This window comes from Phalaenopsis equestris, unplaced genomic scaffold, assembly GCF_001263595.1.
Source record: "Phalaenopsis equestris unplaced genomic scaffold, ASM126359v1 Scaffold000002, whole genome shotgun sequence".
Classification (NCBI taxonomy): domain Eukaryota; kingdom Viridiplantae; phylum Streptophyta; class Magnoliopsida; order Asparagales; family Orchidaceae; genus Phalaenopsis; species Phalaenopsis equestris.
The window spans coordinates 76,797,799-76,822,110 of NW_018164444.1; the positions used below are offsets into that span (position 1 = coordinate 76,797,799).

A 24,312-nucleotide genomic window follows, 5' to 3' on the forward strand; every position below is an offset into this window, starting at 1 on the left:
CTTGGAACCTTATCGTAAGCTTTTTCTAAATCAATAAAAATCAAATGTAAATTCTCCTTGTTATCTCTGAACTTCTCCATCAAACTTCTCAATAAATGTATAGCTTCCATAGTAGACCTGCCCGACATAAGTCCAAATTTATTATGAGAAATCTTTGTAATACGTCTTAACATATATTCATTTACCCTCTCCCATAATTTTAAATTATGACACATCAAGTTAATTCCTCTATAATTTGCACACTCTCGTGCACCCCCTTTATTCTTAAAAATGGGGACCAAAATACTCTTCCTCCACTCCTCTGGCATCTTTTTTTTTTGTTTTTAAAATAATATTAAAGAGTTTAGTGAGCCATGAAACTCCTAAATCTCATAACATTTCCATACTTCAAATGGGATATCATCAGGTCCTACAAACTTTCCACCTTTAGTTTTTTTAAAGCTTCCTCAACTTATTTTTTACTAATGCAACAATAAAAATGAAATGTTTTATTATTATTAACGATATTAAGTTTACCAAGATCAATCCAATTTTCAGAAACTTCATTAAAAATTTTATCAAAATAATTCACTCACATATGTTGAATATTTTTTTTCTGAGAAAAACATTTTTTGTTTTCATATTTAATACACTCTACTTGAGTTAAATCTTTACTTTTTTTTTTTGGCTAGTTTATACATATATTTTTCACCATCATTAATTTCTAATTTATTATAGAGATCGTTAAAAGCAATATTTTTAGCATCACATATTGATCTTTTAGACTCCCTGCAGGCCGTTTGATATTTTTCTCAGTTCTCAAAGCTTTTATATTTAAACAATTTTTTATAACATAACTTTTTATATTTTATTTTTTCTTGTACATTATTATTCCTCCACAAATTTAAGGAAATTTTTTTTTATTCTCCATGTACATCTTTTGCTATTTGTTTAATAGTGTTTGTTACTTTATCCCACATAACATTTGTTTCATCACGAACATCTTAAAATTTGAAATCTTGAATTTTACTTATAAAAATATTTTTATTTGTGTCTTTAGGTTCCCCCATATAATTTTACGACGATGAGTCATAGTATTATTTATTTTGCAACATTTCATCTTAAAATCTAGAATTAATAAATAATGTTGGGTACCTAAATCCTCAATTGGAATGACTTTACAATCTTTACAATCTTGACGATCTCTTATTTTCCTAAGAAAATAATTAATTTGTGTTCTATTAGATCCATTTTTATCAGTAATAAGATGCTCATCTATTTTCTTGACTATAATGTTAGTAATAACAAAATCATATGCTAAATGAAAGATTTAAAATAACTTAACCTTCTTTATTAATCACTTCAAAACCGTAGCAACCATTAATACTTCTAAAATCTTCTACCATTTTACTGACATGTTCATTTAAACAATTTTCAATAAAAATTTTTTCTTCAAGAGGTATCATTTTTATCAAGTCTTCTATAAGTCATTTCAAAATTTATCTTTAGATCTTATATCTAAAACTACTTGAGGAGCATAAACACTTATAATATTAAAAACCTTAGTATCAATGATAACTTTAAGGACTATAATTCTATCTCAAACTCTTATAATTTTAACAACATTATTTTTCAAATTTTTATCTATAATTACACGTGCACCATTTTCAATGTCACTCTTACCAGAATACCAATGTTTAAAACCTAAATTATCGATCACCTTAGCCTCTTCTCCTACACATTTAGTTTCTTGAATACATAAGTTATTAATTTTTTAATGAATCATAATATTAACTAATTCCATTAATTTATCATTGAGATTACTCATATTCTAAGATTCAATCATAATATTAATTTTATTAGTTTTATGGACTACATTCTTTACCCGCATCCGTCCGTAATGTGGGAGGCGCCGATGTAGCGGCCCTTACACACTTTTTACTGCATTTAGACTATACAACGCTTCGCTTCAAGGGGACGCCCTAACACTTACACAAAAATCAAAATGATTAATGTCATTGTTCGACAAGTTTTACGCTGGTTGTCGACTACCTAACGCAACTCTCCATTTTTCACATCCGGCCTTGAAACCGACAACGAGAGTGTTAACATGAAAATAACAGTTTAAATAAATTAATATTATTTAAAAGTAAATTGATTTAAAAAGTCTTATGTTTAATTAGTTTTATAATTACAAATTAATTACTAATTAACATGTTATGTTTTGTTAATCAGGCATGAAATGATAAAATTATTGAAGTTTGGTTAGAAAAAAAAAAGAAAAACAAGATTAAATTTTTGGGGCTATAGTGTTCACTAAATTGTTCAAATTTGATATATTAAAAAATTTCTAGATTTGACTTATTTTTAAATATTAACAAAAATATTTATCACACAGCTGCATGTTCCTGCACGGTTGCATGGCACAAGCTCTTGAGAATTACCTTTGCAAGCTATTATCCACCTGCTAGTCTCTACTTAAATCAAATTTATATTACTTTAAATTTAAAAAATAATTATCATATTTATTTTACTACTAAAAATAAAAACTCTACAAGAGATTATAATAAAATTTAATGCCATATCACATAATTCTCATGTTTTACATTTCTTGATATGTTTTCTAAGGTTGTGTTTAGGGCAGTGTTTTATCCGTGTTTTCAAAATGTTATAGCTGAATATTACGTTTTCTCACAAGACATAAGTCTGTTTGGCGTAGCCCCAACTGTTTGAAGAAACAATTGTAAAACTGTTGTTAAAAAAATTATGATGATCGGAAATATGTAACTTTAAGCCATAATTTTTTGAATACGAAAATAAAATTAATTTTTGTCAAACATAAAACATCATGTTTACGAGAAAATATAAAATATTACATCAGTACTACATCAGTACTACGCAAGTAGAGTAACGTGCGTAGCCAATGAAATCATGCCACGATACCCCGCGCGAAAAAAAAAACGACGCAGTAACACAGAGAATAATCCCCCCCTGTGTTATTCATGTGTTATTGTGTGTTATTCATGTGTTATTGTGTCATGAGAATATTCCTGGTGTTATAATAACACAATAACACATGAATAACACATGGATAACACACAATAACACAAGAATAACACGAGAGAGAATATTCCCCCGTGTTACTGTGCCGTTTTTTCTATTTTGGGAATATTTCCCGTGTTATTCAAGTGTTATTGTGTGTTATTCATGTGTTATTGTGTCCTGAGAATATTCTTGGTGTTATATAACACAATAACGCATCAATAACACATGAATAACACACAATAACGCATGAATAACGCTCAATAACACATGAATAACACAATGGAGAATATTTCCCGTATTACTGCGCCGTTTTTTTTGCTCTGTCAAACGAGATATCGTGATATGATTTGATTGGCTACGCACGTTATTTTTACGTATGTAATATTTTTTCCATGATTACAGCCGTCTCAAATACACGTTTAACTACCTACAGGAAGCAGCGACTAAAAAAGTTAAAATCTAACATTAAAAAAAATATTAAAAATAATACTACCAAGTTTTTAAAAAACAATTTCTTGACATCAGAAAATATTGCGCCTACGAAGACAATATTTTTTACAAACCGCAAAGAATTGTTGGTTCTCTTCACAACTTTCTTTAACTTTCTCTCTGAAAGCCTTCCTCGCCACTTCTTTTACTCGCTCCCAGTTGCACTGAGCGATCAGGATTGCCCCCAGTCCAACTCCGATGCCGCCATCGCTGGTCATTTTGCTCTACGATCCTACGCCGCCGATCTAGCACTTTTTTTTTTCCAACTTTGATGGATCGCTGTCTCTCCCACCATCGCCGCTTGGTTCGCTGATGACGCCGCTGTAACTTCCCCCAATTTTGACCTCTTTCGCTGCTTTATTCACCGTCCACGCAGCCGGAACTATAATCCCTGTTGTCGAAGTTTGATCCAAGCCGCCTATCTATCCTTCAAATCCCGACTCCCACCTCCGGTAACTCCTCAACTCCCCGAATAAGTATTCCTCGCTTTCCAGCTTCCTGAACTGACAGGTGAAGTCGAGTGGTAAAGCTTTTCGTCTATTTCTAGCCGTCATGGAAGTGAATGTGGTTATGTTTTGAAATTAGGGTTTTGCAATCAGGTGTCTCTTAGCTTACCTTTTCTAAATGGATCCAAATTTGGCTACTCCTAAGTGGAATTTAGAGCGGCCCTTTCTCACTGGACGATTCCACCAGGTATTGCATCTTTTTGGATTTCTATTTTACTGGCATTTGTTATGTAAGTCATCAGTAAGTTTTTTGGCTCACTATTTTTTTCAAAGCTTAATTTCTAAACGATGTTAAATTTCATTTGTATGACATTGATGTCGGCCCAATTTGAGACGTCTAGATATTACAGGTTATGTGATTCCTTGAAGAAATATCAACAGCAACAGAGAAAAGATAGGCTAGATAACATTTCGTCATTTAAATAAGATAGCATAGAGTAAAATACACTACATTTGATGAATAACGTTAAGATTTTAACAACGCTTTTACCTACATAGCATTAAACCGAACATCTCTATCGATATTTCTTACCTTGTCATGCAGCTCATGCTCACTTTCTGTTTCAGGATACCAAACTTCCCAATGCTACTTCTGGAACAAAGCCCTACTCCTTGGAGTCATTAAGGTTAGATTTTTTGTCCTTGAGTTCTGTCGAGCTGCTAGTGATGTTTCTTATATACCTGCATTTTTCACAAATAACGGTTGCATTTAAATTTTTTTGAATCAGTCGTGGTTGTGAGAATGTTATTGGATCATACCCAGTTTCGGTTCAGGTTCTATCTTTACTTTTGTTTTCTGAACCTATGGCTAAATTTCAACTCTATACAATTATACTGAAGGTGATAGTAAGAGTATGGATCATGATGAATAATGTAGGAACTGTTGGTCATTGATGATTTGCTCTCTGCTCTCGTGGGCATTGAGGGGCGTTACATTTCGATAAGGAGAGCACGGGGAAAGGAAGGTCATGTTGTCTTTCAGATTGATCCATCCATGGACTTAGCCTTGCAGGTGAAACACGAAGGTTTCTTCAGAAGATATCATTGGGATGTTCTGTCAGTTTGTGTGATCAGTGACTTCTGTGTTGTAGGAGTTGATACAGAGGTTTTTCCCTCTTTGTGAAGCCTATGCGCTAATCAATTGGTTTGTTGAGACTAAATCACATTTTGGGTCTGGTCTTGTGAACCATGCACTCGCTGCTGCAATGAGAGCCCTTCTTTTGGTACTTATACCTTCAAATTTTCTTGTTTCCAGCTTTTGATAACATGTCTATTTTGATGCATGGATTGACAAAATTATAATTGTTTGAAAGGTCTTTTTATACAAATACTATCAACCATTTTGCTGAGATCTTTAAAATATAGGCATGGGATTCAAATCCTAAAAAAAATTTAGATAGGTTTTTTACCTATATGCATGTAGTGGTACTCATGTTTGCAATACGTAGAAGAGCACCTAGTAGCTGTCCTTTTTTTTTTGGTAGATAAAATATCTAATATGGATGAACTCGCCTCCTCCCTTTCTCAATAAGGCTCATTAAAGCTTCTTCTTGTTATTTTATGACGAAAAACCTTTTCCCTAGGACATTCTTCCTTTTATGAGACTGCGGAAGATTTCTTTGAATGCCAGGGTAACTCGTGTCTAATGGTGCATCTTAAAATCTTATATTATGTAGTAGTTTTCTCGTGCTTTTCTAAGTTTATTGCCTCAGCATGCAAATTGAGGACTTCTCTTGCTCGATAGAATGGTAGATGTCTCCTTGAATTTTTGCACTATTGAGGATTTATTTTAATTCTAAATTAACTCCTATCTAATGATGGTTCATCTTTTGTGGAAATATTTTTGAACTGTTTCTTGTCTGGTTGCCTTGGTCACATTTTTCTTTCTCAATTCATCTAAATAAATTGGAACACCCGGTCTTATTGCTGTCTATTCATTTTGCCATCCATTTTATATGCCTAACCCTAACTTTTTATTCTATATTTTCCAATTCTATCCTCTCTTATATGTAATGAATTTTTACCTATGTTTTCTAATTTTATCTCATAACTATCTTAAACTTCTTGTTTGTGCCTCACTCAACTTGCTAATTAGCAAAATCTGATTGCTCAACTCTTTCATTCATATAACAAGTTGGTCTGATTGCAATCACATAATTATTTCGTTAAAATTTTCATGATACTGTCCTCTAAGTTATTACTCTTTTATCCTTACTTTATTCTAACTATTAGCTTCAACTTTAGAGGTTACGCTCTCATTGTTGAACCTATTTGTTTATGTAATTGTTCCAAGGGGCTGAAGTGTCACTCAAGCCAAATTGATTTATATTTATATGATCCACAGGCATTAAAACAATATTTCGTTACCATTGTTTAAAAGGTAGAAACGTGAGGGAAGGTGTAACTTGTAGTCACGAGGCACTATCTCCTTAAATATGATATTTTTAATGTTTAACAATTTGGCAATTTGCATAAAAGAGTCGAATAAGAAAAATTGAAATCAATTTCAAAACCCAAAAGTCCACTATTTCCTTCAAATTGTAATTCCAATGTCAACAGACAAACATATAAAATCAAAGTGTTAAATAAACTTAAGTTTCAAAATGAATCAGGATAACTATAATTGTTCTCAAGCTCTTATACATTAAGCCCAGGACTCATCCTTCAAGTCTTCTTTTCCAGTTAAAGACATCCAACCAGATTTAGTTAGAAGTTGAGATGATGCAGATTCATTTTCAGGAATAATCTTAAACTTTTTAAAGTTATTAATCTCATCATTGAATACATACAAACTTGTTTTTTTTTTGCAGTATGTATGATATCATTCAACAAAATATCACGTTGCACTTCTACATTCGTAGCATTTTCGAATGCTTTCTTGCTTTTTTCTTCTTAACAGGAATTGGGACTTTAGGATAAGGTTTCATCCTCTTTTGAGTACCAGCTAGATGAAATTTCTGAACTATTATTAGCGACAAAATGACTTCTCATCATTAAATAATGTATATGTTGACTAGAGTTTTATAAATCTGTTCTTACATTGACTCTACTAATTGAATATAACAAGTTTCTCAACCTTTTCTTCCTAAGCTCTTATCTAGTTACACAATCACCCTTTATTGTGATGCATGCTTCTTTCTCATAATGTTGGTTTGATGTTTTCATTACAAAGTAGTCATCTCATATTAAGTAAATGAAATTGGCAACTCTCACACTTATATATGTGAGAGTTTTACTCATTTCAGCATTGCCATATTATTTTTGACATGGCTATTACTTGCAAAATCAGACCTATGTGTTAGAAATAGTGGTTGTCAAGATATATTAAATTGATCTTCAGACTTTATGGTTCTCCTTTCACATCAAGGCGTCCTTTGCATTCCCCCCCCCCCCCCCCCGACAACTAAATAAAAAAAAACCGCCCTCTTCTTCTGTCGTTCAACAATTGATATTTGTAATGATTACATCGCATCATAATGTTATCAGAGTGAATTCATTCCATACTTAAGATGTTTTTTTCGCCTTCTTCGCAAAAAATGTTTTCTAGTTGGTCATCTTCAAAATTAGAATCTCCTCCTTTGACTAATATATTTATGTTACCCAGAGTCTCACATACTATTGTTGGGCTTGATGATGAATAGGTGCATCTCTTCTTCTGGATTCACATGTTGCCTCTCTGATTGATGCCTTCCCTTGCATGATCCGCCATCTAGTCCCATGAACTCTCCTATTTGTTCACACACGGTTGGTCTCATCGATGCCTTTTTCTAGAAAGGCCCCATCATTGCCTTCTTCAACAAGATCCCTTCGCACATTATTTAGAAAGCTCTCATCGGCTTCCTTGCTTTTTTGTCCTCAAGATCTTGGAGGGCGATGTTTTGGGGGAGAAAGTTAGATGTTTTCGGTGGTGGCGTTGTTTTTGGGGAAGAAGGTTGAGAGTTTTGGTTCTTTTAATAGGTTTAGAAGAATGCTATGATTGATTTGGAGACATTTTGGGAGAAAATTGATTTATTCTTAATGGTTAATATTAATAAATTAATTAAAAAGATATTCATTTATATAAATGAAAATTTTTTGTAATGTAATTTAATTAAATAGACATTTAATATTGATTTAATACTTAGTTTTATAAGCTATTAACTAGTAATTAGGATATTTAATGATTTATTTTTACATTAATTCATGCTAAGAATGAAAATTTTAATTGATTTTGGATCAAGTTTTTTATCAAGCCTTAATCAGATTTACTTGGGCTTCTTATAGAACTTATTCATGAACTTTAAAAGATATTGTTTATGATTATAATTTAATTGGGCACTAAGTTATTCTGATTTGTTTTTGTATAAACCAACTATTTATAAAAGTATTCAAGATTTTTGATTCATTTATTAGACAATTATGAATGAGCTCTATTCAAAATTTATGAGTAATTTGTCTAGTGTATTGGTTCATTTCTAGCCCTAGATATCAAACCATAAAATTTCAAGGCCTCAACCATTTTGGGTAACGGCGGAAGTTGTAGATGAAGGCAAAATTAGTCTTGATAAAAGCACCTCTAACTTGTGGAGTAAATGCTGATGAAGTCATTTCCATGTGGCCAGCATCTATGGAAGTAACTGTTGATTTGTGAGAGATTTCATATTCTTAACTTTGATTAAGGAATTGCACTTTCATTTGATAATCACCATCTTTCTATTTACCTGAGGATTGGGCTATAACTTTGAAAAGTGAGATGAAGAGCAAGAAACTGAAAAGCCGATGAAATGAAATATAAAGCACATAATTAAAGTAAAAAATAGACCATCTACCCTATGTAAAGAAATTGCTTCTTTGAAATCAAAAGTTCCAGACGGAGGCAACTAATAGTTAACCAAGGCAATAGATTTTGTGATATGTAAACCAATGGTTGCATAAAGGTTGTAGAACATAGGGTTAAGTAAATACAAGCATGAACTTGAATACTGTTTCATTGGCACCAAATTCACACTATGTTATGCTTGTGCTTGGTTTATCAAGTATCATCCATCCCAATAGGAATCTAGTAAAAATTCAACCAAAATCTGTCTGCCGATATTTAAAATTTCAAATTTAATTGTGATCACGTTACTAGTAGTTTTTTTTCTTCCTTCAACTTTTTGACCTCTATTAATCTGGATAGAATTAATTTGAAACTCAGGTACTTTCTTCATAGGTTTTCATGTGAAATGAGCTTATGCATGTCTCAGATTGTCATCCTCTATGGCTTAAAGTGGGATACACTTTAGAACTTGGCATGTGGCTATAAATTGATTACTAATGGTTGAGGTGACGTAAAGGGATGTGATCTGTCAGCTTGTCTAATGGTATATGCGATCTTTTTAGCCTTTAATTTGGTTCCCAATTTATCCTATGGCAATTGGAAGTGAGTAAATAACTATTTTCTTTAATGGGAAATAATCTGATAGAGTTTAGCTTTCTAAAAGTTGTTTTCTCCGATACACATTTCTTGCACTGGAATGACGCTTCTTCACTTGTGTAATTCCAAACCTCCTTCTAGTAATGAGTTCAACTTTTGCACTATGCACTAAGAGAAAAAAATTCTTTCCACCCTTTTGGTTTTAAACATAAAACAAAACCTTGTGTTGAACAGAGTACACACATTTTGGAAGCTGGTGTTTAGCTTAATGTGCTTGAATTCTTTTCTTTCATTAGGATTACCAAGCCATGGTTGCACAGCTCGAGCACCAATTTCGCCTTGGAAGACTTTCTGTACAAGGTTTGTGGTTTTTTTGTCAGGTAAATGCATTTCTTGTTGAACTATTAAAATCATTGTCTTAATTAGTTGTAAACTTTCTATATTTAATGCCCAACATTCAGCCAATGTTGGCAGTGCTACATGCTTTATCCGTCATCATCGAAAAGGCATCTTCAGGCAATTTGTTTGGTTCGGATACTCTCAACCTCTTGCAAAGCCAGGTATATGCTTCATCTACTTATTTTATGGGCTGCGGTTAATTTCTGCATGACATTCTCACTTGAATTTACTTTGTTACATTATGCTTTGCTCTGATTGCTTTTAATTTGCGTACTGCTTATCATGCTGTGCAATACATTGCTTTTTTTATTGTTAGCATTATCTACTTATATTTTTCTTTTGTGCATTTGTAAATTGCAATTTTGTAGTTTAGTTTTCCTTCAAGGAATTAAATTATTCAACATATACTAGGGCAGGCTAAGGCCATGGCTGGTGATACTACAGTCCGTGCATTGCTTGAGAAGATGACACAGAGTGCAAGTTCTCCATATTTGTCTATATTAGAGAGGTGTGTCTTATTTTGTGGTGTTTTTCATAACTTATATGGTAGAGAGAACCTACTTTGAAGGATTGTTTTATACCCATGTCTTCCCTTCTACTTATTCAGGGAATGCTTATCTATCAGTTTTTGAATATCTTATTGATTAAAAAAGCTTAGAGATTCTCCAACAATTTCATTCCTTATATTTTTTGACTTGCAGGTGGGTCTATGAGGGGGTTATTGATGATCCGTACGATGAATTTTTCATTGCTGAAAACAAGTCACTGAAAAAGGTACTTCATACGTTGTCATGTTTTGGTAATTTCATGTATTGTTACCTGATCAAAAACCTGGAATCTTATTTGAACAGGAAAGTCTTACACTAGATTATGATGCCAAATACTGGCAACAGCGCTACAGCCTCAAAGATAGTATTCCTAGCTTCCTTAGAAGTGCTGCAGGAATGATTTTGACTACGGGGAAATATTTAAATGTCATGAGAGAGTGTGGACACAATGTTCAGGTGTACTATAAATTTGCTATCATGTTGAATCAGTCAATTAGGGCATTCTTTCTTAGCATATTTGCAACCAACATATTACATTTTGGTTAGGTGCCCCCTTCAGAAAATTCAAAATTGACAAGCTTCGAGTCAGATCATCATTATCTGAAATGTGTCAAAATTGCTTATGATTTCGCAAGTTGTGAACTGCTAAATCTTATTAAGGAAAAGGTGCATAGCTCAGTACTTTTAAATTCAGAATTTTTTAGTTTTCTGAAGCATTTTAGGTTATATTGCCCTATTTTAGTAGCTTAGTACAGTTTGCCTTTCCTTTTTTCTTTTAGTATGGCCTGATTGGAAAGTTGAGATCTATGAAGAGATATTTTCTTCTGGACCAGGTAATCCAGTACTTTATTTTCTTTTAAATAAGTGCTCATTGTTTCCTTGTTTCAATTACTTGAATTTAAGTGTTTACTGTGCTAACATTCTTTTGGCTATTTTAGTGTAGGAATCATTACATTTATAGTTGCTTACATTTGTATGGGAAAGCTGCAAATCATGAAAATGAGTAGCAAGCTAAGCATAGTTTTTCATGACTTATATAATTGACGGTATTGGGTCAAGGAAAAGGATATAAATTAATGAAAGCAAGATCTAAAACTTTGATAAGATAAAACACATAAAAAGCAAATTTAGTAAGATTTTAGTTAAAGATGGAGGCATTATCAAAAGTTAAAATGGTATTTTGAGAAATTGTCAAATGCGAATTTGAGGGAAGAAATAGTTTTAGAAGAGTATAATGAATAAAATAATATGGTATGCCGAGGATTGAAAAAAATATTAGATATAATTTTAAATAAGATGCATGAATTTTATGCTTTTGGCTCATTTGAGATGCTTATTGAGATTAGGGTAATTATGGGTAATATTGGAGTGATTTGGTTGACATTTCTTTTCAATGTTATTTTAAGATTAAGAGGATTCCAAAAAATTGAAGAAGCAACATGTAGGCGGTCATATTTAAGATTAGATGAGATGTTCAAACTTGTGGCATTGATAAAGTATTCAAATGTAATGCTATAAATTCATGGAAGAGTATAATAGACTATAATTAGAAAATCTTGTCAATCTTATTATTTTGTTTGTTCTCGGAATTACTTCTTTGTAAGTGATTTTTATGGTCCAAGACAATTAATGTAGTACTATAGAGTAGAGAAGGGATCTTTATATAACTTTTATTGATCTCGAGAACACTTATGAGCGGGTGCAATGAGAGTTAAACTATTATGCATTAAGGAAAATAAATAGTAAATGTATATTCAAGTTGCTATTAATATGCATGATGGATCATTGTTTAGTGTAATAAGTAGTTGTAGAGTGAAACAATAAGATTATATTAGGGATCAACGCCTAGTCACTATATTTTTTTTATGGTTCATATATTTTATTACAACACATATTCAATGCAAGTTATCCTATTGTATGTTTTTCACATATGATATTATTCTATTCAATGACACCAACTGAAATAAGTAGAAAATATGAGATAATGGAGAAAAGATTCAGAGGATAATGTCTTAATATGAGTAGAATAGAAAGCAATCATATGATATAAAATTTGTGTGGGTATTAAATTATTAGTTATCTATCAATATGATTGAAAAATAAAGTAATATTTAGATGAATTTGGCCAACGTATCTTATATTTGTTATACAAAAGATCGAGGTTATGAATAATGTTGAATGTTTAAAATAAAGACGTTCCTTAAAGAAAAAAAGGCGTCAATTCATGGAGTTCTCATTAATGTAGTTATTTTATTTTATTTTTTTGGATGGGGTCCTGTGGAATATATTAGAGGCAACTTAGGGCCCGTTTGGGGCAACTTATTTAGGTGCGGCGGTGTTTTGAAAATGTCGCCGCAGTATTTGGGAGACTGTTCGGTCTGATTATTCACGCCACACTGCATCCCGTTTCGAAGAATTTCTTAAGGGCTTCGACGCGGGTCAAGACCTGCGTCCCGCATTCGGCTATCATCTTTGCTCTAGATACCCCTCGCGCTCTCCCTCCCTGGTTCGTTGCTTGCGATCGAATTTCTTCACCCTAGAGGAGATCAAACCGTGTTCCTTTTGATTTCTTTTTCTGATTCGTAAGGTATGGGCGTGAACGGTCGAACCTCGCTGTTTGTTTTTTTTCTTCCTTGACGGAAGAGCAAGGGCTTTCATCTTCTTCCTTCTCAATTTGAAGGTCGCCGAATGGATATTTATGGTTTTACGATTTCCTTTCATTATTTTGCTAGGCTTGAATGGAGAATGCATTTTGATTGCTCTAGAAAATTGGTTTCGATTTTTTCTGTTTCCTTAAAGCTAACCCCCGAATTTTGCTGGGCTTCAGAACTTTCTATGAGAGGAATCCATGTTGGGTAGGCAAATCCATGTTTGGTAGGCATGAAGAAAAGTGTGGAGAATGCATTTTGATTGCTCCATAATTTTGGGGTCGATTTTTTCTGTTTCCTTAAAGCTTACTCCCGAATTTTGTTTCAATTTTTGCTGGGTTTTACAATTAATTCTTGTTTATAGTATTGTGCAATCGTTATAGCATCAATGGTTATAGTATTGGGCAATGGTTATAGCATCAAAGCTTTATGAGCTGACATTACTTCTTGTTTTTCAAGTTTATGTGCTGATTTTTATGGGCTGCAATTAACATACAAAATGGCATGCTATAATTCCTGTTTATAGGAAACATAGGTATGAGTTTGGTTCATTAGAATTTTGGGAGTTAAGTACATACAAAATGACATTATTTATTGCACATCAGGAATAGAGGTTGGTTTTCTTTGATTTGCTAATGATCATGCTATAAGTTGAATGCAATGCATGTTTTTTTTGACTTGCTTGTGATCATTGTTATGTAGAATCGAATGAAATTATTTTATGTTAGTTGCTTATTTCTCATTCATTGTTCCCTGCACACATTCGAGAACTTTGTTTTGGTTATCAATGGTGGCCGAAAGCTTGGCATTTGAGCATATCCGAGAACTTTGGGATTATGGTTTTGCTTCTACTTCTCTAGCTATGTTCTCCCCTGCCACACCATTTTACTTGGTTGGATGATTTTATGCTTGAAAATTCGTATGAATTCCTAAAGCCTTTACGCATATATGAGATAATGAAGTTGTACCAGCTCATTAAAGAGAGGAAGAATGAAAACATGTTCGATTTTTATTTGTTAGTTGAGAAACTTTTATTATCACCAAAAGGAGAAATGTGAGGGAGCATTACAAGTTGTATTATTCTCTCTTAAAATTTATAGTTATGTAATCTTATACAATTGCATAATAAAGTATTTTCGATGCTTTACTGTGGATTTAGGTCATTGACCGAACCACATAATTTATTTGTCCTTTTATATTTATATATATTGAGCTAATAGCTAGACTGTTGTTTGTATTGGTGGCAATGTGATTATTTGGAAACTGTTGTTGTTGTTGGCTTGAGATTCATAATTATGAGCACTGTGAATATGCTGGTGCAATTATTTCTTATTTCTTCAACTATTTCTTCAACAATTCTATTGAGATTCAAATTTAAAAAGTTTTTATTCTCACTTGTTGCCTATAGTTACATCATGTCTAAAGCGGCTGAAGGGGACCCGTCCGCAATGTGGGATAAAGAAGTAACAAATATTTTTTGCGATCTGTGTATTAAAGAAAATTAACGATCTGTGTATTAAAGAAATAGAACTGAGGAACAGACCAACAACGTATTTTAATAAGGAGGGATGACAAAACATTGCTAAGAGATTCAAAGAATTAACTGACAGATATTACGACCGGCTTAAATTTGAAAACAAATAGGACCAATTGAAGAAGAAATGAAAAATACGGAAGAAGTTGAAACGTGGATCTACCGGTCAGGGTTGGGATCCGATTAAAAGGACAATGACAATTGATGCTCGGACAATTGATGCTCCAGCTGAATGGTGGGCTGAAAAATTAGAGGAATTTTTCTATCTAATCCATGTATTGTTAGCTTCGCAAATTGTTTTCTCTAATTATAATTTCCTAACTATCCCCTCTAAATGCTATATCACAGGCGGTACCGGCAGCGAAGAAGTATAAACAGCTCAAAATTGAGCCGGAATTTGAAGAAAAATTGGACGTAATGTTTAAATGGGTTGTCTCAACGGGAAAATTTTCATTCAACCCTACTGAAAGCGGTTTTATAGGGATACCAGATGAAACCACACCTGAGCCATTGACACCCGATGAAGAAGTGTCTAGCATTAACCAGAGGGATATAGGGGTGTCCAATACAATTTTAAAGAGGCCAAGGATTGCTAAGAAAAATAAAGAGAAGATACATTTTGTAAACACCTCCTTCGATCATTTAGTTGAAGCTTTTGCAGTTCCACCAATCTCTGATTCTAACATATTAGACCGTCTCAGGCTTTTGGGTACTATTCCTGAAGTTGTGGCCGACAGACGATTTCACGCACAGTGTGTGAAAAAACTTAAGGATTCAACTCGAATAAAAATATTCATGGCGCTAGAGCTTGAATTGCGCCTCAAATATTTGCGGATTTTGGTCGAGAAATGATATTTTTTGATTGATTGTATATTTATTTGTTGCAGTAATATGAACTTCTACTTATGTCCTTTTTTTAAAAAAAAGTTTGAAACTTCTAATCATGTAATCTTTTTAATATGTTTGGACCTTCTACATTTGTTGTCTTTTATTTTTAAATGTACATGTTAGTGGTTGAAGTTTTATTTATAAGTCGCGTATTATATATTCTGAACGTCAACAATTAATATTTGAAGTTTAATTGATTGGTAGTGCTGTAGCCATATCTTATTATGCACTCATTATTTTTACATCTTATATCATTTAGGATGGATCCACAATGTGTGCGTCGTAATAGAACGACATTTGCTACAACCATTGCAATATTATTGTTGGATTATTACCGGAATAGCGCTGCTCGCATTCCCCGCATGACATCCAACTTTGTTGGAGATAAATAAGTTGGTGAAATGCTTTCTGACCATCCAATAAGGTTCAGAAATATTTTCAGAATGACAACACCTATTTTTATGGATCTTTTGCACGAGTTATGCCTAAACGGCGGCCTCCAAGGTGCCTCTAGAACGACGTGTAGGGAGATGTTGGCTATAACATTACACATTTTTGTCACAGAATGAATCAATAAGAGGAGCTATGGAAAAATTTCAACATTCATCTGAAACAATTAGTCTTTACTTTTTTAAAGGCATACAAACTCTTTTTAGCTTAGCAACTGAAATAATTAAACCAGAGGATCCATCATTTGCCATCACTCAAGAACAAATTGCCAACGATCTTTGATACATGCCATATTTCAAGGTAAATATGAGTGATTTTATTTTATTACATGTCATACGATTCATAATATTATTACTCTCTAACGAACAATTAAACAGAACTGTATTGGTGCAATTGATGGTACCCACTAGGGCTGTCAAAAAAGCTCGTTGTTCGCGAACAGTTCGTGTTCGATTCGTTCGATAAGTAAACGAGACAAACACGAACAATTTTTTTTCGTTCGGTTAGTTAAACAAACCAAACACGAACAGTGATGCGTTCGTTCGTGTTCGAATCGTTATTGTTTGAAATATAAAATAATATAAAATAATTATATATAAAAAATTTATTATATTTTAAAACATTAAATTTTATAAATTATAATATATAATAAAATAATAATATTAATATATTAGTGTTCGGTTCGTGTTCGACTCGTTCGTTAAGAAACGAACACGAGCTTATTTCAAACAAACTAAATTTTAAACGAACCAAACACGAACACAAGCTTTGTTCGTTCGTGTTCGGTTCGTTTACACCCCTAGTACCCACGTTGATGCCCTACCACCCAACTACGAGAAGGTTGCATATATCGGTCAGAGTGATTCAACAACTCAGAATGTCATGGCTGTATGCGACTTAAACATGTGTTTTACCTTTGTAGTGGCGGGCTAGGAAGAGAGTGCACATGACAGTCGAATTTTCTCCTTTGCCGCTAGGAATAGATCACAATGTTTCCCTCACCCCCCATCAGGTTAGTTTTACTTTGCAATTTGTATATCTAAGCAGATAATATTTTTAATTAACAGTGTTTTTCGTACCAGAAAATATTATCTGGTTGATGCTGGATATCCCATGCAAAGGGGATACCTGAAGCTCTATCCTGACACAAGATATCATCTTTCTGATTTCGAGAAAGCAAGTGACACTATCCATGGCAGAAAGGAAATGTTTAATAAACGTCACTCATCTTTACGCGGGGTAATTGAAAGAATATTAGGGTTTGGAGGAAGAAATGGGTCATGCTACGTGATGTCATCGTATCCTTTCCAAAATCAGGTGCATATTGTGGTTGCAACAATGTCACTACATACTTCATCGGAAGACATTCCTCAAGATCAGATACAGACTTCAATATGACTGACAATGATGAACTGAATGTCTTTGAGCAAACTCCAGGAATTGTGGGTGAGCATTCATTACCTGAAGATGATATAGACTCTAATGAATTTGGAGATCATGGTGGTGAATGTTTGGCTGATATGATTGCTTTAAGGGAGTCTATCACAGATGCTATCTGTGACTGCTGATCGATCAAGTTTTTCTTTAATAAGATTATAAGTTTATATTCGTATGCTTTTAATTTTAGTTTTTTTTTAAAATATCTTGAGCTGACATTTGATTCTTTTGTTTTTTTCGCAGTTATACCAACATGACTTCTAGGATATCAGTTACAGACAGATGTATTTTGTGTTATTATGGACTACCATCTTCATTACTACGTCACGTCAGTCTCATAGCTTTGAGAGACAATTATACTGTTGTGCTAAGGGTGTTTCAGCTTGTTGCAGTTTCTTCCGGTGGGCTGACAGTCCCACATATTATATTGCCAGCAGTCATGGGAATCCAATGTTTTCCCAGATTGATAGTGCAGATAAGGACAAATGTATTCTCATTGTAGTTGTACTTGTCTGTGTACTTTTTTTTTTCTGGTACTCACGAGAGTGTGAGAACTGTATGTTATCTTTTGGAGCTGATCTGTGATGATTGTATGCTTCTGCACTATATGCTTCTGTATTACCAATAAACTATTCTGAATAAGCTACCCCAAACAGTTTTATCAGACAAAGACATGAATGTCATTTAACCACTAATAAACTAATATGAATAAGCTGCCCCAAACAGCAAGCCAAATTATTCTGATAATCTGCAGATTATCAGATTATCAGAATAATCTGCTTAACAATAGATTATAAATAATCAACAGCTGCGCCAAACAAACCCTTAATCACTGCTCCAAGATTTATGTTAGTAGTTTATGCAATAAGCGAATATTATGGGGATGTAAATGTAAACTTTTTAAACTACTATTATAATAGTTATGTTATATGGTTTTATGTTTTACTTTAAAAATGTTAGTTAGCCATGTTAATAATGTCAAAAGTGAGAATTTTAAGGTGGTGTTTGGCCAAATTTGGAGGATTTATTGAGGAATGATTGCATTAGAGGTAGTATTGAAGAATAGGCTTTATGCGGTTTAGACACGCACAATGAAAGGTTAATGTAGAGTTATTGTGGAAGATTTGTAGAGTCGCCTTAGAGGTTAAGGAAGAAGGAAAAAGAGGGAACGTGAGAGTCCTAACAAAAAATCTAGGAGCAACACAACATTTTTTTTAATAATCAATATCTAATTATGGCTTGGCCATTTGTCCTGTATCTATGATAGAAGTTTTAATAATCGAACTTATCGTAAAATGACCAATTTCCATATTTTTTATGAAAATTAAAATAAAGGTTGAAAAGATGATGGGACTAGATACAGTCCATGCTGGGAGAGTGGAGAGTTTAAAGGTTGCTAGAAAAAGAATTGGATGTATGCCAAAATAGTGAACTCGCTCCCATTGGGAATATATCCCAAAGAAGAAGGCGTGAATGGTGATCCATCTTTGGCAAGAAGAGCTGAAGCGGCCATTATTTGTAAATATATGCAAGGGATTAGCAACACCAACTAACTATAGAACCTCTTGAAACAGCCAAGTATTTTTGTGTAAACAGATATGTCTAAAATTATTGATTCAAATTGGATGAACCACGACAATCGATTTTGATGTAGACGCAGACTTGATGGGTAGATGAAGAGGCTTTACACCGTTTTTTTTTGTGTTTTTTTTTTCTAATTCTCATTGCTTGGATTAGGGTTTAGGTTGAGTGGATAGCTTTTTTTCTGTTTTTTGGATTCAGTGATAGGATTAAGATGTTTTTATTTTATAGGGGGTAGGGGGAGGGTTGGATTGATGTGATAGAAGAGTTATCTTAATTTTTGTGGCGGTGAAGTCCCTTTTTTGACCATGGGGAGAATTTCTTTTTTCTTATGTTGTGGTAGTGGGAGGGGAGAAGGGGTATTGTTTTTGTAAATGGGCAGTGTCATTAGAGAGAAAAAAAAATGAGGGAAGATACCTACATTTGCTTTAGGGCTAAGTTGAGTTTATACATTTAAAGATTTCTTTTTCATAAGAATAATGGGAAATTTATGATGGGAAAGTAGGGGGCTTGGGTGTTACTGTGAGGCAAGTGATTTTTTATTACCATGTGGGTTGGCTGGAAGTGATAATCTATAATGAAATTTTGAACTAAGAATATTAAAATAAATATTATTGGCAATTCATCTAAAATACTTTTTCACGCATGATTGTTTTAAATTAACGTCCATAAGGTTGCTAGGTAAAGTGTGTCAAATGAGTGAGATGGAAGAATTGGTGGAGCAAAAGCAATTGGGATAAAGAATGGGTGGACAAAAAACAATATGGATAAAAGTTAATGCAAAAATATTTGAATTGTGTAAGGTTTATGCTAACATCTCATGTAACACTCATAAGAAATTTGGAAAATGAGGATACCTGAACCCAACCTCAGACAGTCGGGCTAAAGCTAATGATGATGATGATGCATTTTGTATTATGTCACTCATAATTGTATTCTTCATTTGCCACATGTAATGATCCCCATATACCTTAGAGAAGTTCTTCAGACATTCGTTTAAGCATATGAAATTTGATGTTTTTATATTTTTTAGACCAGAAATGTGGGTTTTCGTACAGTTTAAACAGTGACAACAGTACTGTCAGCCTTGTCGAGTCAATTTGCTGGTTTAAATTTGTGAGCTCCATTGGAAGGCTCATCTAGCGGCCTACAAAGTTAAACAATATATTTATTCTGGATGTTGCCATTGTTTTTCAAAGAGAATGGCTATTGAAGGGTTGATTTTTGCACTAAAATCAGGCTTCGTGTTTTCCAGTAATGCTTTACGATTGCATCTGCTTTAATGTGCAAACATAAGCTTAATTTGCATGCATTTCTTTCATGAATGCGCACAATTGCAGAATTTCTGATAATGTGCAAGTCTGGTGCTAATGATATCATCTATTCTCTTAAGGCCAACTTTGAATGACTTCACTAGTTGAATTTTGAAGAACATTCCCTTTTAGGCAAGAAGAATTTTGAGCTCTCCATAATTTTTCAGGGTGATTTCCTTGTCCATTTTATGGACATTGCTATGGAGGAACTTGTTAAGAGGCCTGAGGACACATCCGTCGAAAAGCTTCAGGTTTAATATCTACTTGCATGTGATTCTCAAGAATATCTTATTTTAGAAGAGGCTTTTGATTATTGATTAGTTTAAGATCTGGCTGATACTTTGTAACATTACAGACACTTCTCGACCTTGCTCTCCGCTCTACAGCTGCTGCTGCAGATCCCTGTCATGAGGAGTTGACATGCTGTGTGGTAAACTTGTATTGCTGAAAATTTGCCTCAGACTACATCACCCTTTCGTTTGTTTTTATTTTTTCTGCTGTGCAGGAAAGAGTGTCACTGCTCAGGAAGCTGTCTACGTTAAAAGATCTGGAGAGCCCTATTCATGCTGGTGCTAGTAAGCCTGCTTTCGACATTGGTGATCCGCTGGAGCCTATAAGCATCACTGGCATAGAAACATTCTCTCTGAGTTACAAGGTATTTTACATATATGGTACCGTGAATATGAATTTTCTTGTTTGGAAAACTTCGGCATAAAATCCTGATGATCAAATTTGTGGCTCAGGTGCAGTGGCCTCTTTCACTTGTCATATCAAGAAAGGCCCTGACAAAGTATCAGTTAATTTTTCAATTTCTGTTCCATTGTAAACATGTTGAGCGCCAACTTTGTGTGGCATGGCAAGTACATCAAGTACGACCTCATATTTCTTCCATTTGACTTTTTTTTTTTTCAATTTGATCCTTCCAATCGACTCTATTATGTTTTCTAGGGTTTCCGTTGCTGTAACATAATTGGGACAAGCATCTTACGGTCTTCTAGTCTCTGTCGTAGCATGCTTAAATTTATCAATAGCCTTCTTCATTATTTAACATTCGAGGTAAGACTAAAAACTTATATTAATGTGATGGTTTTACTGGGATCCTCTACACTATTTTCAGGTGTTCAATCTCTTCAGGTTCTAGAACCAAATTGGCATCTTATGCATGACCGACTTCAAACTGTTAAGAGCATAGATGAGGTTCTTCATTAATTCGGCTTGTGTTTGGTAAAACTTTTGCTACTGAATGTGTAATTGTTATCCATTAATTATTTGATTTTTTAATATGGATTAGGTGATCCAATTGCATGACTCATTTCTTCAAAAATGCTTGAAAGAATGTCTTCTTCTTTTACCTCTGCTTGTGAAGGTGAGACTGGTTTCTAGTGTTGTATATTCATTTACAAATCATTTAATGATTTTCTTTTACATGGTCAGTTTCAGTTTCCTATGATAATTTGCTTTTGTTGACATTTGGATTTCTTTTTCTTGTACATACAAGTCCTTGCTACGTTAAATTAATACACAGAAATATGGAGTAATTTGAAGCACAGGATTCGTTAATCTCCTGTTGTATATTGTTGTAAATGATGCTAGCTTACTTTAGGGAGAGATCTGTACTAGTCAATCAAATTTATGCTTGAGCATTGCTTAGCTATTTGTTTGTGCTTTGATTTTGCATATTCAGAAAGTGGAAAAACTGAAGTCAATATGCCTTCAATACGCTGCTTCCATCCAGTTGTTGGTGCCATCCATCTATACAAGTGATGTGGTTGATTCAGTAGAGTTTTATAGTTTTGGATTAGGAAAATCAAAGGAAAGGAAAACAAGAGGAAGAAGTCTGGCTCCAAAAGCAGCTGAGAACCCCATATTCTTAGATTCTATTATGTATGAGCTCATAAACCTAGACTTGGCAGGATTTTGAAGCTCACTGCCCATTTTTGACGGTTTTTGTTTCAAATTTGCAGGAAATTTGAGAACGATTTCAATGTCGAGCTTCAGAGTCTCAGGCCTATTCTTAGCAGCGGTTCACAGACTGAGCCATATCTGACTCATCTGGCACAATGTATTCTAGGTGTGGGCGGTGACCAGTGAGTTACTTCCCAGAGTTCCAGATTATTTCTGCATGCGAGTTCTTACTTTTTTTTTAATCTTTCTATTCATAGATCATTTCCTCCTAGGAGTACCTAACTATGTGACATTGTATGGTTTTCTATTCTTTCATTATGCATAGATCATTGATTTTCTTAGTTGTCATGTTCTTGATCAGCTCAAAACTAGCTAATATACCCATCTGGTGCCTCAACCAACAAGTAATTGCCGACTAGATTGCTATATTTGTCGAGTTGTCTCACCTTAGATGCAAATAAGGCCCTTCATCGGGCTATTGCTTTCTGAAATAAAGTGCATATCTAGTTTTAGGTGATAAGTGTACTCAATTATAGAACATAACACATTCGTCGTATATAGTGCGAAGGTTCCACTTTTCTATAAGACTACAGGTCTATACTTTCTCATTATAGCATCGTTTGGAAAGGTATCGTTTATTTTTTTATTTTTTATTTTTTATTTTTTTGGTATTTTTGTAGGGTTCATTGAGTTGCTTATAGATGATTCTATTTTCTTTGTTTTATGTGAAAAAAAAATCATTACTTTCGATAAACTTTTGAACAGTACGGAGCTGTTTGGTTGCAAGGTTGAGTCAAAGTTTTGGTTAAAGCTTATCAAACGAATTTTCTAGTTCTTAAAATTTGTTACTTTTTAATATCTTATGCTACTCTCTGTGCATCTTGTTTTCCTTCCTGTAAATTCTAAAATGTATTTTCAAATAAGTTATTAGAATCCAACCTGATTTAATATATATTATATGTATTTTTTACGCCCTGTTTGATATCACTTTCTATTTGTTATTTTTGTTTTCGTTTTTAGTCTATTTTTTTTTTGTTTTGTTTTTTGTTTTTTATTTAAAAAAAATGTGTTTGGTCCTATTATGATTTATCATGTTCGGTTGGATATTTTCTATTTTTTCCTTTTACAGGATTTAAAACCTCAAAAACTCCTCTTTCACGTTTTGCTCTCGTCTCCTCTTGACTCCTTCAGCTGCTTTGTATCACCTGTTCGCAGAGACAGAAATCGAGTCCCTTGTCGTTTCGGCTTGCACGAAGCCCTATTATGTACTCAAGCTAGCTGCACGTTGCCTTCTCCATTCGACTTCTTCTCCCTGTGCCGCAAGGTTCGTCTCCCCTATCTGCACCATCCATTCCTTCTTCATGTCTCAACCTTGCCGCACATGCGTCCCAGCCTTCCTTGCTCTGCCTATATCGACGCCTTCATGTTCCTGCACCAAAAACCTTGCCCTTCTTCTCCAGTGTCCACATAAGGCGCATGATCCTAGACCAGTTTGCGACCTCCTCACTGTTTCGCACTTGATCCAGCTGTATGAGCCCCTGCCTCTGAAGTTTGCTTTCTCTGTTCTAGTGTCTGAGACTATTGGCGCGCCAAGGACCGAAGTTGAAGCCAAGTGCAAAAATTTGTTTTAGAAACAGATAAAAACAAGTTTTCCATGTTTAGGGTGTTTTAAAAGTAAAATTAAGAAATAAAACAAAGAAAAGATAAACAATACTGCTTTTCTGTTTGTTTTCTGTTTTAACATAAAACAAAAATTAATCCCAAACAGCCTATACAACTTAAGTGCCTATACAAATTTCTAAATTTAAATTTACAAGATTTATTTACTTAAACCAAATCTTGCTTCTAGCTAAATAGGCCCCGTTGGGTTTTTTAACCATATATGGTTTAGAAATATAGAGTAATTGAAATGTAGTTATTTGTTTGGATGTAAATAAAATGAATTGTTCTATTTTTTGGTCATTCACACACCAACAAATTTTTATTATTCGACACGAATCTTGAGGCATGACTTGAATTTCGAAGTAATGTTGAGTAAGAATTAATTAAACTTTGATTAAAAGTCATCCAAAACTTTGATTTTAGCAAACTTATAGGCAAACTGACCAGCTGAACGATGCGAGTCCAACGACACCAAAATTTGTCCAGTTTGAGTCAAATCAAACCCATATCAAGTCTTTAAACCACATTTGGAA

General features: G+C 33.7%; 1 protein-coding gene across 6 annotated transcripts; it reads left to right on the forward strand.

The window, feature by feature from the left end:
- Nucleotides 1–3,570: 3,570 nt before the first annotated feature.
- LOC110028685 (gamma-tubulin complex component 2) lies at nucleotides 3,571–22,458 on the forward strand. 6 transcript variants are annotated; one of them, XM_020730644.1, is made up of 22 exons: nucleotides 3,571–4,036; nucleotides 4,113–4,206; nucleotides 4,587–4,645; nucleotides 4,748–4,793; nucleotides 4,897–5,031; nucleotides 5,111–5,242; nucleotides 9,711–9,794; nucleotides 9,876–9,974; nucleotides 10,230–10,321; nucleotides 10,515–10,587; nucleotides 10,665–10,817; nucleotides 10,908–11,027; nucleotides 11,141–11,194; nucleotides 20,380–20,463; nucleotides 20,568–20,642; nucleotides 20,718–20,867; nucleotides 20,956–21,081; nucleotides 21,161–21,268; nucleotides 21,347–21,409; nucleotides 21,504–21,578; nucleotides 21,897–22,096; nucleotides 22,177–22,458. In XM_020730644.1, the coding sequence occupies exons 2-22, from the start codon at nucleotides 4,138–4,140 to the stop codon at nucleotides 22,301–22,303; spliced, it is 2,124 nt and encodes a 707-aa protein (XP_020586303.1). In that variant the 5' UTR covers nucleotides 3,571–4,036; nucleotides 4,113–4,137; the 3' UTR covers nucleotides 22,304–22,458. The 6 variants fall into 6 exon arrangements, with proteins under 6 accessions (XP_020586303.1, XP_020586312.1, XP_020586295.1 ...); XM_020730653.1 differs by having other exon boundaries at nucleotides 3,571–4,023; nucleotides 4,099–4,206; XM_020730636.1 differs by having other exon boundaries at nucleotides 3,571–4,023.
- The last annotated feature ends 1,854 nt before the right edge of the window (nucleotides 22,459–24,312 follow it).

Excerpts from the sequence above, each read along its gene's own strand:
- LOC110028685 (XM_020730644.1), top strand. The coding sequence starts at position 4,138 with ATGGATCCAAATTTGGCTACTCCTAAGTGGAATTTAGAGCGGCCCTTT. Across the intron at positions 9,975-10,229 it reads TCAACCTCTTGCAAAGCCAG|GCTAAGGCCATGGCTGGTGA; the intron begins GTATATGCTTCA and ends ATACTAGGGCAG. Across the intron at positions 21,579-21,896 it reads TTTTACCTCTGCTTGTGAAG|AAAGTGGAAAAACTGAAGTC; the intron begins GTGAGACTGGTT and ends TTGCATATTCAG.